Source organism: Salvelinus sp. IW2-2015, unplaced genomic scaffold (genome assembly GCF_002910315.2).
Source record: "Salvelinus sp. IW2-2015 unplaced genomic scaffold, ASM291031v2 Un_scaffold563, whole genome shotgun sequence".
Lineage (NCBI taxonomy): Eukaryota > Metazoa > Chordata > Actinopteri > Salmoniformes > Salmonidae > Salvelinus > Salvelinus sp. IW2-2015.
Genome location: NW_019942575.1, coordinates 131736 through 144995, shown reverse-complemented (window position 1 = coordinate 144995; position 13260 = coordinate 131736). Strand labels below are relative to the sequence as shown.

General features: G+C 44.7%; 1 protein-coding gene across 2 annotated transcripts in view; it reads left to right on the top strand.

The window, feature by feature from the left end:
* The window catches only part of LOC112068550 (protein FAM193A), a 33298-nt gene that overhangs the window by 13595 nt on the left and 6443 nt on the right, over positions 1 to 13260 (top strand). Inside the window, exons 8-18 of one of the 2 annotated variants that reach the window (XM_024135702.2) lie at positions 1695 to 1842; positions 2057 to 2131; positions 2356 to 2430; positions 2547 to 2659; positions 3088 to 3342; positions 4123 to 4276; positions 4694 to 4846; positions 5197 to 5481; positions 8705 to 8921; positions 10089 to 10376; positions 11242 to 11548. In XM_024135702.2, the coding sequence (XP_023991470.1) occupies positions 1695 to 1842; positions 2057 to 2131; positions 2356 to 2430; positions 2547 to 2659; positions 3088 to 3342; positions 4123 to 4276; positions 4694 to 4846; positions 5197 to 5481; positions 8705 to 8921; positions 10089 to 10376; positions 11242 to 11548 (2070 nt within the window). Of the gene's footprint in view, positions 1 to 1694; positions 1843 to 2056; positions 2132 to 2355; positions 2431 to 2546; positions 2660 to 3087; positions 3343 to 4122; positions 4277 to 4693; positions 4847 to 5196; positions 5482 to 8704; positions 8922 to 10088; positions 10422 to 11241; positions 11549 to 13260 lie in introns of both variants that reach the window. The other variant, XM_024135701.2, reaches the window with a different exon arrangement.

Sequence of the window (13260 nt, the reverse complement as noted above, 5' to 3'; positions counted from 1 at the left end):
TGTCAAGGAGCAGAAGCACTTTAAAGTTCAGTCCCTTTCTCTCAAAAACACTTGACCTCCGGGATGAAACAGTTTTGAACCAATCCAGATTGAGCACTTTTTGTCATCCAAGCCTTGCATTGTACATCCAGTAAACAGGCAAATCATCCTTATTTTGTTTTTTCAGCGCCCTGGGATTTTTAGACCTGTAAATCAGCCCCGGTTTAATCATGAAACCTGCGGCATTTCCGCACATAGCCAGGGTCAAACGGTCTTGTGAACTTTAAATCCTGGGGCTTTGGCTTCTTCCTGCATGATGAAGGTGCGGGAGGGCATTCGGTCCAAAATAAGGCAGTCTCATCCATGGTAAAAACTTGTTCGGGCTTATATCCCCCCCTCAATGATCGCCTTGAATTTATTGTTCACGAAGGCTTCTGCCTCAGCGGTATCCGCAGACGCCATCTCACCGTGCAGACAAACATTTTTAAGTCCAAAGCGTTTCTTAAACTTTTCAAACCAGCCCTTGCTGCATTAAATGCGCTTGGCACTTTGTCAGCAGCACTTGCTGGGGCCTGGCATCCTCTCCCACTGTGTCAGCAGCACTTGCTGAGGCCCGGCATCCTCTCCCTCTTCCCCGTCACTGACAGCAAAGTTTCATACAGCATTCTCGCTTTTGTGCAGATAACGTTTGTATCCAGGGTTATGTTTTTTCCCTGCAGTCATTAATCCACAGAGCTAATGCCGTCTCCATCCGTACCATGGTCTTGTTGCGGACAGTTACAACCCCTTTTTGCATCGTATTAAAATTGACTGCTGCTGTGTCCTTATGTTTTTTCCTCCTTCTTTATGAACGAACGGAAGATTCATTGATTCTCAATGGCGAGCGCAAACGGCCTGCTAGCTTTTACCTTCCGCTAGCAATGGCAGGAAGTTTGAACTTTATCTTGAGATAGGTAGCATCTTCCGTCCGTGTTGGGCCCATCCGCAGGTCTTTTCCGGTCCAGGCCGTTCGTCACATATGGGTTTAGGAGAATGTCGAAATTACAAGATAATTTGGCCAACTAATGTAAATTGCCAAGCTGTTTTATTAACGTACACATAACTGCACGGACGACAAAATGAGAGCCGTTCATTACAGTTCTCCAACGTAATCGATGGTGGCATGTCGGTGTACAAGGATCTTTTTGCAAAGAAGAAAAAAGAGCGACAACAGCTGCCTATCACTATGTTCTTCTCCCGAACAAACACACCTGCACCGCGGGCTTCAGAAGAAGAGAACACTGCAGAGCGCAGTCAGGATGCAGCGGCCCAGTCTGAAGAGCAGTGAAACGGCCTACACGTGAGTCACTGTATTTGTATACATGTAATAGTTGCTAATTGTAAAAAAAAAAAAAGTTTTCTATTTCGCGGATTTCACTTATCGCGGGTCATTTTCGGAACGTAACCCCCGCGATAAACGAGGGATTACTGTAAATGTAAAACAGCCATTTAAGATGAGGATTTCTCTGATGCCATTGAGGTGTATGCTTCTGTGAGGATTATTATATCTTTTTTTTTTTATAGTCTCCCTATATAATCCCTTTTTGTTTGTCTTAGTATAGCAAAATCATTAAACCTGGTCTATCCTCAAACCTAAATAGGCCATTGGTATGATAAACTGGCCTAGCTGTGTGTTTCCAATGTTTTCTTTAAAAAAGAATGCCATTTCTGATTAGGCACGGCACGGCCTCCCACGACTCGTATAGCGAGGACATGTACAGAACCCTGCTGGAGAGCTACCAGCAGCTGGAGCAGGAGATGGCCGCCGTGGCTGCCGAGTGGCAGGAGTGTGAGAAGAGGATTGACGACTACGTCGACGAACAGGTACACGCACGCACACACACACACACACAGACCGAGAGAAACACATCACATACACACAATATCCCTGTCTTTGCTACACTCCACGGGCTGTTCCTTGTGTGTGACAATTGAACTCAAATAAATGTCAATAACATATTTAACAAATGCATCTCCTTTGAATGGTTTTCTTTTGGTCTCTCTGATGCTTAACAATTAATTTTTCTCTTTTTGGCAGCTGCTTTTTAAGGTGGAGGGCCAGAATCTCACAAATCAACGGACAGAACCACATAAGTCTTTAATTAGCAAAAATGTAAGCGGTTTATCACGCAACTAAATTTCAAGTAATATAAGACAATTACTGTAGTTATCAGCATTGTCTATCTTTTCATTCCCTAACACTTACCCTATTATTTATGTCATTATTTCTGTAGACCAACAGAGAAAAGATGATTTAGGTACTGTTATTTATTAAAAAGCTGACATGTTTCGACCTCAATCTGTCAAAGCGCATAATTGAAGTCTACCTATTTACAGACTTTGAAAACAAAACAACGGATGCTGAAGGAAGACTGGGAATTCTTTAAACAGAGGAGGTTTATAGAAGAACAGGTATGATGGACAAATAGTCTATAGAAATAGTTTATTTATTTGTGAAACTGGTCAGGCAGATTTTGACGGTGTACCCTTTAAATCTGCTGTACATGAATTTGATTTTGTCTTTGCAGTTAACCAACAGTAAGAAATCTTTAGCTGGTGACAGTAACTTTACAGACACGATGAGAATGCTCTCCTCTCGTCTCAGCATTCCAGACTGTCCAAATTGCAATTATCGAAGACGGTGAGTTTGGAGGATTCATTTTGCTTACAATTTACAGATGGTGTGTTTGTTTATTTGTAGCATGTCTAAATAAAATCCTACCTATTTTTTTTTTTTTTTTTTTTTTTACCTATGTGGGTATTATATGACACAAGTCCAATGAGACATTCAAACTTTGTGTGCGGGTATGTTTTTAATCCTCATTTATCAACCCAAAGTAAAACAAACCCATGTTTCTAGCCAGTACCCAGTGTTATTCAGTGACCGGAAAGGAAATGGTGTATACAAGTGTTTAGCATCTCATGAACCACATCAATATAATATATCAACCTTCTGAGATTTTCAGCTCGACCACAAAAACGATGACCTGGAACACCACCACTGGCCACCTGCGACCCAACCTTTGCAAAACCACCTTTTTTAATGAACAACCATCCCTCCTCCCCCAGATGCACCTGCGACGACTGCAGCCTCTCCCACATCCTGACGTGCGGCATCATGGACTCTCCCATTGCCGAGGACCTCCACATCAAGCTGCCGCTTCAGGCCACGGAGCCCCCACAGCACCGGGACTACCTGGCCGAGGTGCACCCCCCCAGTCTGTCCTCCGGGGGCAGCTCAGCCTCTGCTTCGGCCTCCAGCTCGCCCATCACCATACAGCAGCACTCGCGCCTCATAATGCCAGAAGGGGTCGCCACCACCTTGTAAGTCCACCAGGGGGGGCGTGTTCTTTGTTGTAAAAATATGTATTTATTTATTCAGGAGATCATAGCAAATGTATTTTCTAAACAAGACCTGAGTATATAATGTAAAGCAATACAATATCATAGGAAAAAAACATACAAAAAAAGCAATACATTACAATAATGTTATTTTTTAAATATTTATATCTATCAAAGATATACATGACTAAAATGCACAAATAATGGCTTTATGAGTTCACGCTAGAGCTGGGACGATCAACTGAAATGATCAACACTGACCACTTATCGTGGCCATTTTGCTATTATCGATCATTACTATTAATAACCTATAGGGCCCTACTAGAGAAGGGTGAAATAAGTTTGCTAATATGGGTAATTGTTAATGGGACAATTGATAGCTACAGCATTCAAAGTAGTAGTTTTAAGGGTAATATTACAAAAAAATAACTGTTGTACATTAATGTTGTTAAATTTATCATTCTTGTGATTCATCCAATTTATCGTGGTGTGGATTTTTTTTGTCCAGATCGCCCTGGGACTAGTTCATGCTACCAGTAGGATTTATCCCAATATCTAGTTGATGTGGGTATGGTTGTATTTGTTGTGGTTATGGTTACTCTTGTGGTTTATGTAGTTATAACTCTTTTATCAGGTATGTGCTCTCCAATCATGTAATGTCATTTCCTATAATGATTTTTATAATGAAAACATGTCCACTCCTGTTTTGGTATTCACCTTCATTATTTTCTCTTTCCCTCTCTCTTCCTCCTCTCCTCGTAGTGGTAGCGACGAGGACGAAGTGCCTCCGCTGTTGGGCAAGTTTGCGGACATCTACCCCATGGGGGGCTATGAGGACCCAGGGGTGGTGGCCAGGATGAACGGCCTGCACAGCGAGCTCAACGGTGGCGGAGAGAACATGGCGCTCAAAGATGAGGTGTGGGTGGTTGACGGCTGTGGGGTGACGTTTACCCTAGTTACAGATCTAGGATCAGCTTCCCCAATCCTAACCTTAGCCATTAGTGGGGGAAATGCTAAACTGGCCCAAGATCAGCATCTGGGACAACTTCACCCTACACCGTGTGTGTGACAGTGCCTTTGATGCAAGTTTGGCATGTTTCTCTGTGCGAAGTACTGGGACAGATTTGATTGTGGAAATGTACTTTGACTGACTCATTCTTGCTGCATTTCTCTCTTTCTCTCTCCCATCTCTATCCTCCTCACTCTCCTCTCTCCCTCGGTTTTCTCTCCAATTTCTCTCCCTCTCATCCTCTGCCCCCCTCCTCCCCTCTCTCTCTCTCTCTCTCTCTCTTTCCATTCCCCTCACTCTCCCCCCTTCTCTCTCTCTATCCAGTCTCCTGGAGGGAGCAGCAGCAGCAGTAGTTCGTCGGAGGGTGACGAGGAGGAGGCTGACGAGGAGAGCGGCGGGGAGCCTCCGGGCCAGCGGGGGGAGCTTTCGCCAGGGAAGAGCAACAACAGCCCTCCGCCCTACTACCCACAGCATCAGGTACAACCACACTACACAACTAGGGCTTGAGGTAGGATTTGAATCAGGTTAACCTGTGTGCCCCACAGGTTAACCTGTGTGCCCCATGCATTGGAATCCATTCAAACTGAACAGAATCTTTCTCTAGGTATTCTATATCTAGAATACCTAGAGAAAGATTCTGTTCAGTTTGAATGGATTCCAATGCATGGGGCACACAGCCTCTACACAGCCGGTTGTGTATGTCGCCATCTAGCTCAAAATACTTGCACAGTAGTCTTAATGCTGAAAGGAGGAGAAAAAATGACAATCAACACTGGTGGACATGAAGTACAACTCACGGTAGCCATCTTGTTCCTCTCTCATTCCAGGTGGAACAGCACGCCTGTGAGTGCCACGTGTGCAACCAGGACCTGTCCTCCTCCCTTGCCCCCCTGGGCCCAGCCCCCCCCCTCTCCCCCAGCCGGATCCACACACCCCCCTCCGGCCACCACCACCAGTTCTTCACCGGGGGCGACAACCAGAACCCCAGCCACCCGGCCCTCCACCTCTACCCCCACATCCACGGCCACCTGCCCCTGCATAACCTCTCCCACATGCCCCGGCCCCTGCTGCACCCCACACTCTACCCCAGCCCCCCCCTTTCACACAGCAAGGTGAGTTAACACACACATACCACTAACAACTGTACTAGCTTGAGGTAGATGAAATCTGACCCTGTGAACCCTCATGAATGCTTGACAGATACAGGCTGTGCCCCAATAGTCTTGAAAGGCTTCCTTGTGTCCCTTACTGATCTTACCACTGCTCTGTAAGGTTGTTGATAGGTGAAAGCCATTTCAACAGTCTTGAGGGAGAGGAGACAACAAATGGAAGTCATTTATGGGTATTGGGATACAGCCATAGTCACTTACAGATAGGGCTGGCACGGTTATCGTATAATCATGCAACTGAGTTATGGACAATGACCTACAAAAATTATAATCGTATTAGTACATTCATTTTAGGAGAATGGGGGATTGAACTATGTATAGTTTACCCAATAGCAGTTTTTCATTTTTACATGAAGTGGGTAAAGTTGGTCATCATTTTACGAGCAGTCTGGAGGAGAAGCTGCATTTAAGAATGTTCCAAGCAGTCAAAACCATTTGTTTTTTTAGATGGCTGTGTCACCAAAGCTGTGTTATATTCATTAGGTATGTTGTAGAAATGTTTCTATTTTTTTCCCCCAGCATTATAAGCTCAAAATATTTTTAAATACAATTAACAAAAATGCTATAATTGTCACCGCCCTAGTTACAGACTCAGTATTGGCTATACTTTCTCTATAAAATTGATGGGGATTTACATGATTCAAGTTTCAGGATATGATTTGAGTGGTAACCTCTCATCCCTCTTAACTGGTAATTTTTAATTGATGGAGTTCATTTGGCATGGCCCGGTACCCTGGGTAGGTGGAGTTTTTGCATTTTAGACCATTCCATTGGTCCTTAAGTGAAATCTCCACCCAACCGTGGCACCGGGCCATGCAAATCGAATTTGCCCATTGATACATTCCCTTCAGGGGATTTACACCATCACAAGGAAGTGATTCAACTCTGTTATACCTTTTTTGGTTGATTATTTCGCTGTAATTGCATGGATATACCACAAGAGGTCGCACTGTATCAAATGAGCTCATATCTACTATGAGGGATTGCAGCTTGGTTATGCCAATCAAATTTATTTATAAATCCCTTATATCAGCTGATGTCACAAAGTGCTGTACAAAACCCAGCCTAAAACCCCAAACAGCAAGCAATGCAGGTGTAGAAGCATGGGTGTTGTAAAAAGCTGTCACTATTGAAAATATGTTGAGAGACTAGGAGTCCAATAGAGGCAGAGAATCCCAGTGAAGGGAGCTGGCCAGACACAATCAAATCAAACGTTGTCACATGCGCTGAATACCACAAGTGTAGACCTTACTATGAAATACTTACTTACAAGCCCTTAACCAACAGTGCAGTTCAAGAAGAGTTAAGAAAATATTTACCAAATAAACTAAAGTAAAAAATTATAAAAAGTAACACAATAAAATAACAATAATGAGGTTATATACAGGGGGTACCGGTACTGAGTCAGTGTGCGTGGGTACAGGTTATTTGAAGTAATTTGTAATTTAATTTGTACAATTTGTACCCCCCCCCCCCTCCCCTTTGTTCCAAAAAATGGGAGGGGGGGGGGGGTCGTCAATGTAATTAGTCTGGTAGCCATTTTGATTAATTGTTCAGCAGTCTTATGGCTTAGAGGTAGAAGCTGTTAAAAAGTATTGTGGACCTAGACTTGGCGCTCCAGTACCTCTTGCCGTGTGGTAGCAGAGAGAACAGTCTATGACTTGGGTGACTGAAGTCTCTGACAATTTTATAGGCTTTCCTCTGACACCGCCTATTATATAGGTCCTGGATGGCAGGAAGGTTGGCCTTAGTGATGTACTGGGCCATACCCACTACCTTCTGTAGCGCCTTACGGTCAGATGCCGAGCAGTTGCCATACCAGGCGGTGATGCAACTGGTCAGGATGCTCTCTGGTGCTGTTGTAGAACTTTTTGAGGATTTGGGGACCCATGCCAAATCTTTTCAGTCTCCTGAGGGGGAAAAGGTTTTGTCGTGCCCTCTTCACAGTCTTGATGTGTTTGGACCATGGTAGTTCGTTGGTGATGTGGACACCAAGGAACTTGAAACTCTCGACCCGCTCCACTACAGCCCCGTTGATGTTAATGGGGGCCTGTTCGGTCCGCCTTTTCCTCTAGTCCACGATCAGCTCCTTTTGTCTTGCTCACATTGAGAGAGAGGTTGTTGTCCTGGCACCACACTGCCAATTCTCTAACCTCCTTCCTGTAGGCTGTCTCATCGTTGTCTGTGATCAGGCCTACCACTGTTGTGTCGTCAGCAAACTTAATGATGGTGTTGGAGTCATGTTAGGCCACGCAGTTGTGGGTGAACAGGGAGTACAGGAGGGAACTAAGTATACACCCCTGAGGGGCCCCAGTGTTGAGGGCAGACGTGGCAGACGTGTTGTTGCCTACCATTACCACCTGCGGCGGCCCATCAGGAAGTCCAGGAACCAGTTGCAGAGGGCGGTGTTTAGTCCCAGGGTCCTTAGCTTAGTGATGAGCTTCGTGGGCACTATGGTGTTGAACTCTGCGCTGTAGTCAATGAACAGCATTCTCACATAGGTGTTCTTTTTGTCCGGAGACGGCAAGGGCGGTTCGTCACTCCAGTGTCTTGCCATTCACCTTCGCATCCCTGAGCCATGCTACACTTATTCATTAGACCTTCTGAAGAGATGAGTCTTCAGTAAAGACTCTATAGGAGGAAGCCCTGCCTCCAGTTGTTTGCTTAGAAATTCTAAGTACAGTAAGGAGGCCTGCGTCTTGTGACTGTAGCGTACGGTAGGAGCCCATGTAGTGCTTTGTAGGTTAGCAGTAAAACTTTGAAATCAGCCCTAGCCTTAACAGGAAGCCAGTGTAGAGAGGCTAGCACTGGAGTAATATGATGACATGTTTTTGTTCTAGCCAAGATTCTAGCAGCCGTGTTTGACACTAACTGAAGTTTATTTCGTGCTTTATCCGGTTAGCCTGAGAGTAGAGCATTGCAGTAGTCTAATCTAGAAGTGACAAAAGCATGGATTAGCGTTTCTATATAATTTTTGGACAAAGTTTCAGATTTTTGCTATGTTAGGAAGATTGAAAAAAGCTGCCCTTGAAATATTCTTGACATGTTCTTCATAAGAGAAGTCAGGATCCAGAGTAACGCCGAGGTCCTTCAGTTGTATTTGAGACGACTGTACAACCAACAAGATTGTCAGATCAAACTTAGAACTCTTCTATTCTGTTCCTAGCCTATCCCCCTTGCCCCCACGTCGAGCCACACAGGGCCCAAGCAGCAGGCCTTCAGCCCCTCCCTACCGGACCATGTCTACCAGAACTGCTTTGGTGGCGGCGCTGGCGACTGGAACAACTCGCTGCAGTGCCTCTCGCTCAAGTTCGAGAACATCTGCGACGCTGCGATGATGAAGAATTGGAACCCATCAGTGCTGCTGCAGGAGCCCCTGCCAGGTGAGAACATACCTCTTCATCTAGCCCATGGACGACCAACCTTCCTCCTGGAGAGCTGGTGTAGGGTGAAATTGCCCCTTGACGCTGGTACTGAGTCCGTTTCGCATTTTCCACACAAATGGTTACAGTTAAGATTGGGGGAAGGGAAGCTGATCCTAGATCTGTGAGGGAACTTCACCACGGAGCTAGCTATCATACTGCAGACTTTCACTACAAAACCTAATATAGCCCACCTGATTCTACGAATCAGCTGCTCACAAAGAATAATTCATCTTAATTATTAATTAATAGCTTAATCAGATGTGGTACAACGGGGCTGGAGCAAAAGCCTGCATACCAAGTAGTTCTCCAAGAGGAAAATGATTCATCCATCCCAAATGTAGGCTAAAGGAGGAGCTGCTCATTTTATTTCAGCTCCCAGCTCCATTGCCTGCAACTGCATCAAATTAAATTGTATTTGTCAAATACGCCAAATACAACCGGTGTAAACCTTAGTGAAATACTTAATTACAAGCCCTTAACCAACAATGCTTTAAGAAGTTAAGAGAAAAAAATAAATAATAATTGATGAATAGAAAATGAAGGTAATGAATAATTAAACAGCAGTAAAATAAAAAGCGAGGCTATATACAGGGGTTACTGGTACAGAGTCAATGTGCTGGGGCACCGGTTAGTTGAGGTAATATGTACATGCAGGTAGCTATGGTAATATGTACATGGTAATATGTACATGTCTGCTCTTGTAGTAAGAGGCCCCATTCGACTCCCATTTCAGCCTCCTTCCCCCAGCTCCTCCTCCTCCTGTCGGATCAGTGTCTTTGTCCGAGGGGTGTGGTGTGACTTGGTCTCTGTAGTTTATACAAGGATGGGTCCCAACAAGGTTCAGTGTTGTGTGTTTTGGCTCTATGAAGTAGAATTGTTCCTCCCTCGTGCCATAGAATTCAATGTACAATTTAACTCTGTATACAGTGAGAGCCATCCTTATTGTTTGTGTCCGATGTTCCTTCTCACCCATCTAAATCTTTGGACTTACACATGCAGTTAACTCTTGTTCTTCAATTGTTTTTCGCCAGGCTGTCCTTGTAAATAAGAATTTGTTCTTAATTGACTTGCCTGGTTAAATAAAGGCTAAATAAATACAAATAAAATGTTTGTCTTCATCTCCAGGGGACATGCTGGGATCACCCCACCACCCTGACGTGCCCCTCCCCCCGCCCTCCTCCTCCAGCTATGGTGACCACGCCCACACCGCCTCGGCCGAACCCACCTCCCTTCACCTCTTCCCACCCTCGCCGTCGGAGCAGCAACAGCCCCTGCCCAGGGAGAGAAAGAACGGCGCCAAGAAGAAGTGTCTCTACAATTTCCAAGATGCCTTCCTGGAGGCCAACAAAGTGGTGATGGCCACCTCTGCCTCCACCGCCTCAGTCTCCTGCACGGCAACCACTGTCCAGTCAAGTAATAATCACATCCAAGTTTCATCTAAAAGACCCAACTCCTTAGGTAAAACTGAGGAGGAGGAGCGCAGCTTAGGGCTAGTCCGATGGCACACTGCTACGTTCCAATATCCATACTAGCACACCACCACATGCCCGATACATTTGGTTCATTCTAAAGTTGTCAGCATGCTTCATAACCAAACTAGTGTGCTCGTGTGCTCCTTTATAAGACCTTCGCTTGAACATAATTTTTCTTTTAAAGCAGCAGTAGTACTGTTTGTCCTTTTTGAGACGCTGTAGTCAGAATTAATCTAACTCAAGAAATCTGTCATTAATTTTGATATTTTTGCAGAGGTCTTAGTTGCGCAATTTTACATTTAACTAAGATGTTTGGTGCAATATTACTCAATGAAAAGTATGTCGTAGAAGGACAGCAAAGACTTTTGAAGAATCCCTACTGTTGACCAATCACAAACAAAGGGGCGTAGACTTCGGCTACCGACTTCGTTTTGTACTTATGTGATAAAATGGGGGGGAGGGGTGCTTACGGCTAGCAGTCACTAGCCGCAAGGCTGCGTCTCAATGGCCTGAATTAGCTTCTTCTCCTTGATCTGTACTGATGTGACAGGAAAGCTGCCTGAGAAAGGGAAAGTGTTGTGTTTGCAGCAATGATTGTAATTTAACATGTTCCAAATACAGAATATACAAGCAGAGGTCAGAATATACCTGATGACCCGAAAACATGGGTCTGACTTACTGTAAATGTATTTCCTTCATTGAGGCATTTAAGATGACTTCTTGTGAATTGTCTCCGATCCTCACTAACCAGCTGCTGAATGTGCATCATTTCATATGCATTTATTTTTTTCTTCTGTCTCTGTCAGGTGATGTATTTCACAATATAGGTAAAGAGGACCATAGGCAACAACCTGGCCCCATCGCCCCTAGGAATAGCCCCACAGGCCTGGCCTCCCTCTCTCAGCTCTCGTCTGGCCCAGCCCTGCCTCCTGCCCCTGGCCCCACTGCCCAGCACCACTACCCCAGCATGGGCTCGCAGCCCTTCCCAACGACTCCCACCACGGCCCCAGGCTTCATGGAGGCTCACCACCAGGGCATGTGCTTGTCCCCAGCCGAGCCGCCTGACGCCGCCCCAGCCGACGGGGCCATTAGCGCCCCGCCCAGCGTGTGCAGGTCAGTCCTTTGTTTAAGTTTTCTTTTATCACAAAGCTAAGATCAGATTAACCTACTCCTGATACTAACATTGACCAGTAGAGCGATGAGAAAATATCAAGGCCTGTATAGTGTGTCCAATCAAAAACACATTGTGTAGATAATCCTCTATGGAAAACAATGTGCCAAACCTTATGTCTCTATCATAATCTGTGTGAAGAAAGGTAAGACATTTGGGCGACTAAATCAATGGAGGCCAGATGAAAAAAGGTGGTCAAGAATTTGGAAAATAGCTTTGCGTCAGCTAGGCTGGATGCTGTGCGAGAATTAAGGTTACCTTGACAGGCTAATGACATTCATCTTTCTTCTCAAATCCGGAGAATGTTAAACAATAGAGGTAAGATGTATATTGAATTTGAGACATGACATGTAGTACTTTCATGTTTTAGTATACGCTGTTCATATTAACAGCGTTAAACAAGCATATCTCTGTGAAATGTCAACGGAGCACTGGGCGTGCTGCAAGCTTTTTATTTTTAATATTGCCCATGAATTGAAATCTGATCCTGTATCAGTTGATTAGGCAAAACATCTGCCTACTACCTCTCCATGGCTATATTGGAGAGCATTGAATTGTAACCACCCACTGTTGCTTTGAGTGGGCTTCTAAACAACTAGGTCTTACTCATAACCAGAACATTGGAAGCCCATCGCTCCCTTCTATACTCCATAAAATGTATGTCAACGTTACTTTCCAATGGGCATACCGGGAGGCCAAACTGATCAGTCTTACTGAAACATGGTTAGATGACATGTCATTGACTCAGAACTGAGCTTTGTCGGATTCAGAACACCACACAGGCATGACATTGACATGGGGAAAAGCAGGGTTTGCATTTGTCAACCAGGCATACAGCAGATCTGCCCATATCCTGAGCCATATACTTTGAATGGGGTTTGAGGAGTTAGAGGCAACTTTGGTCAACTGAGTTCCAACTGTAAATAACCGGTCATATGAATGTGGCTCAGCTTTTAGCCATGTACATTTCTATGGCAACGAGTCCTTCAGAACTAACTTGTTCCGGGTCAGGCCAACTCCATTTACTCTGAATGAAGTGTGGTTGGAGGACCAATGAAATCATATATTCCCTCCCTCTCTGAAAGATTGCATCATCATCCCCTTGGCCCCCGGTCTAAGGCACTGCATCTCATTACAGGAGGTGTCACTACAGTCCCTGGTTCGAATCCAGGCTGTATCGCATCCGGCCGTGATTGGGAGGCCCATAGGGCAGCGCACAATTGGCCCAGCGTCGTCCGGATTTGGCTGGGTAGGCCGTCATTGTAAATAAGAATCTGTTCTTAACCGACTTGCCTAGTTAAATAAAAAAAATATTTGTAGATCACTGACTAAATATTGTATTAAACAGTGTTTTTTTGTGTTAAAAAATATAGTAATGTTAAAATACCTAGCACATTACACGTGTATTAATGACAGAATGCGTTTGAAACATCACACCTTTTGTATGACTTAGTTAATACAATTATTTTAGATAAAAGCTGCTGTTGCATTGATAAGCACACCAAAGACGACATTAAATCGTCGTTACAATACGTAATAAAAGCCCGACAGCACTTCTAGCGGCCAATTTCACACTAGAGCCTGCTGAATTTCCAAGATAACTTGACTCGCCCATCGATTTAGATTTTTCAGCGTTGTCTCAATCAAGAGTTCG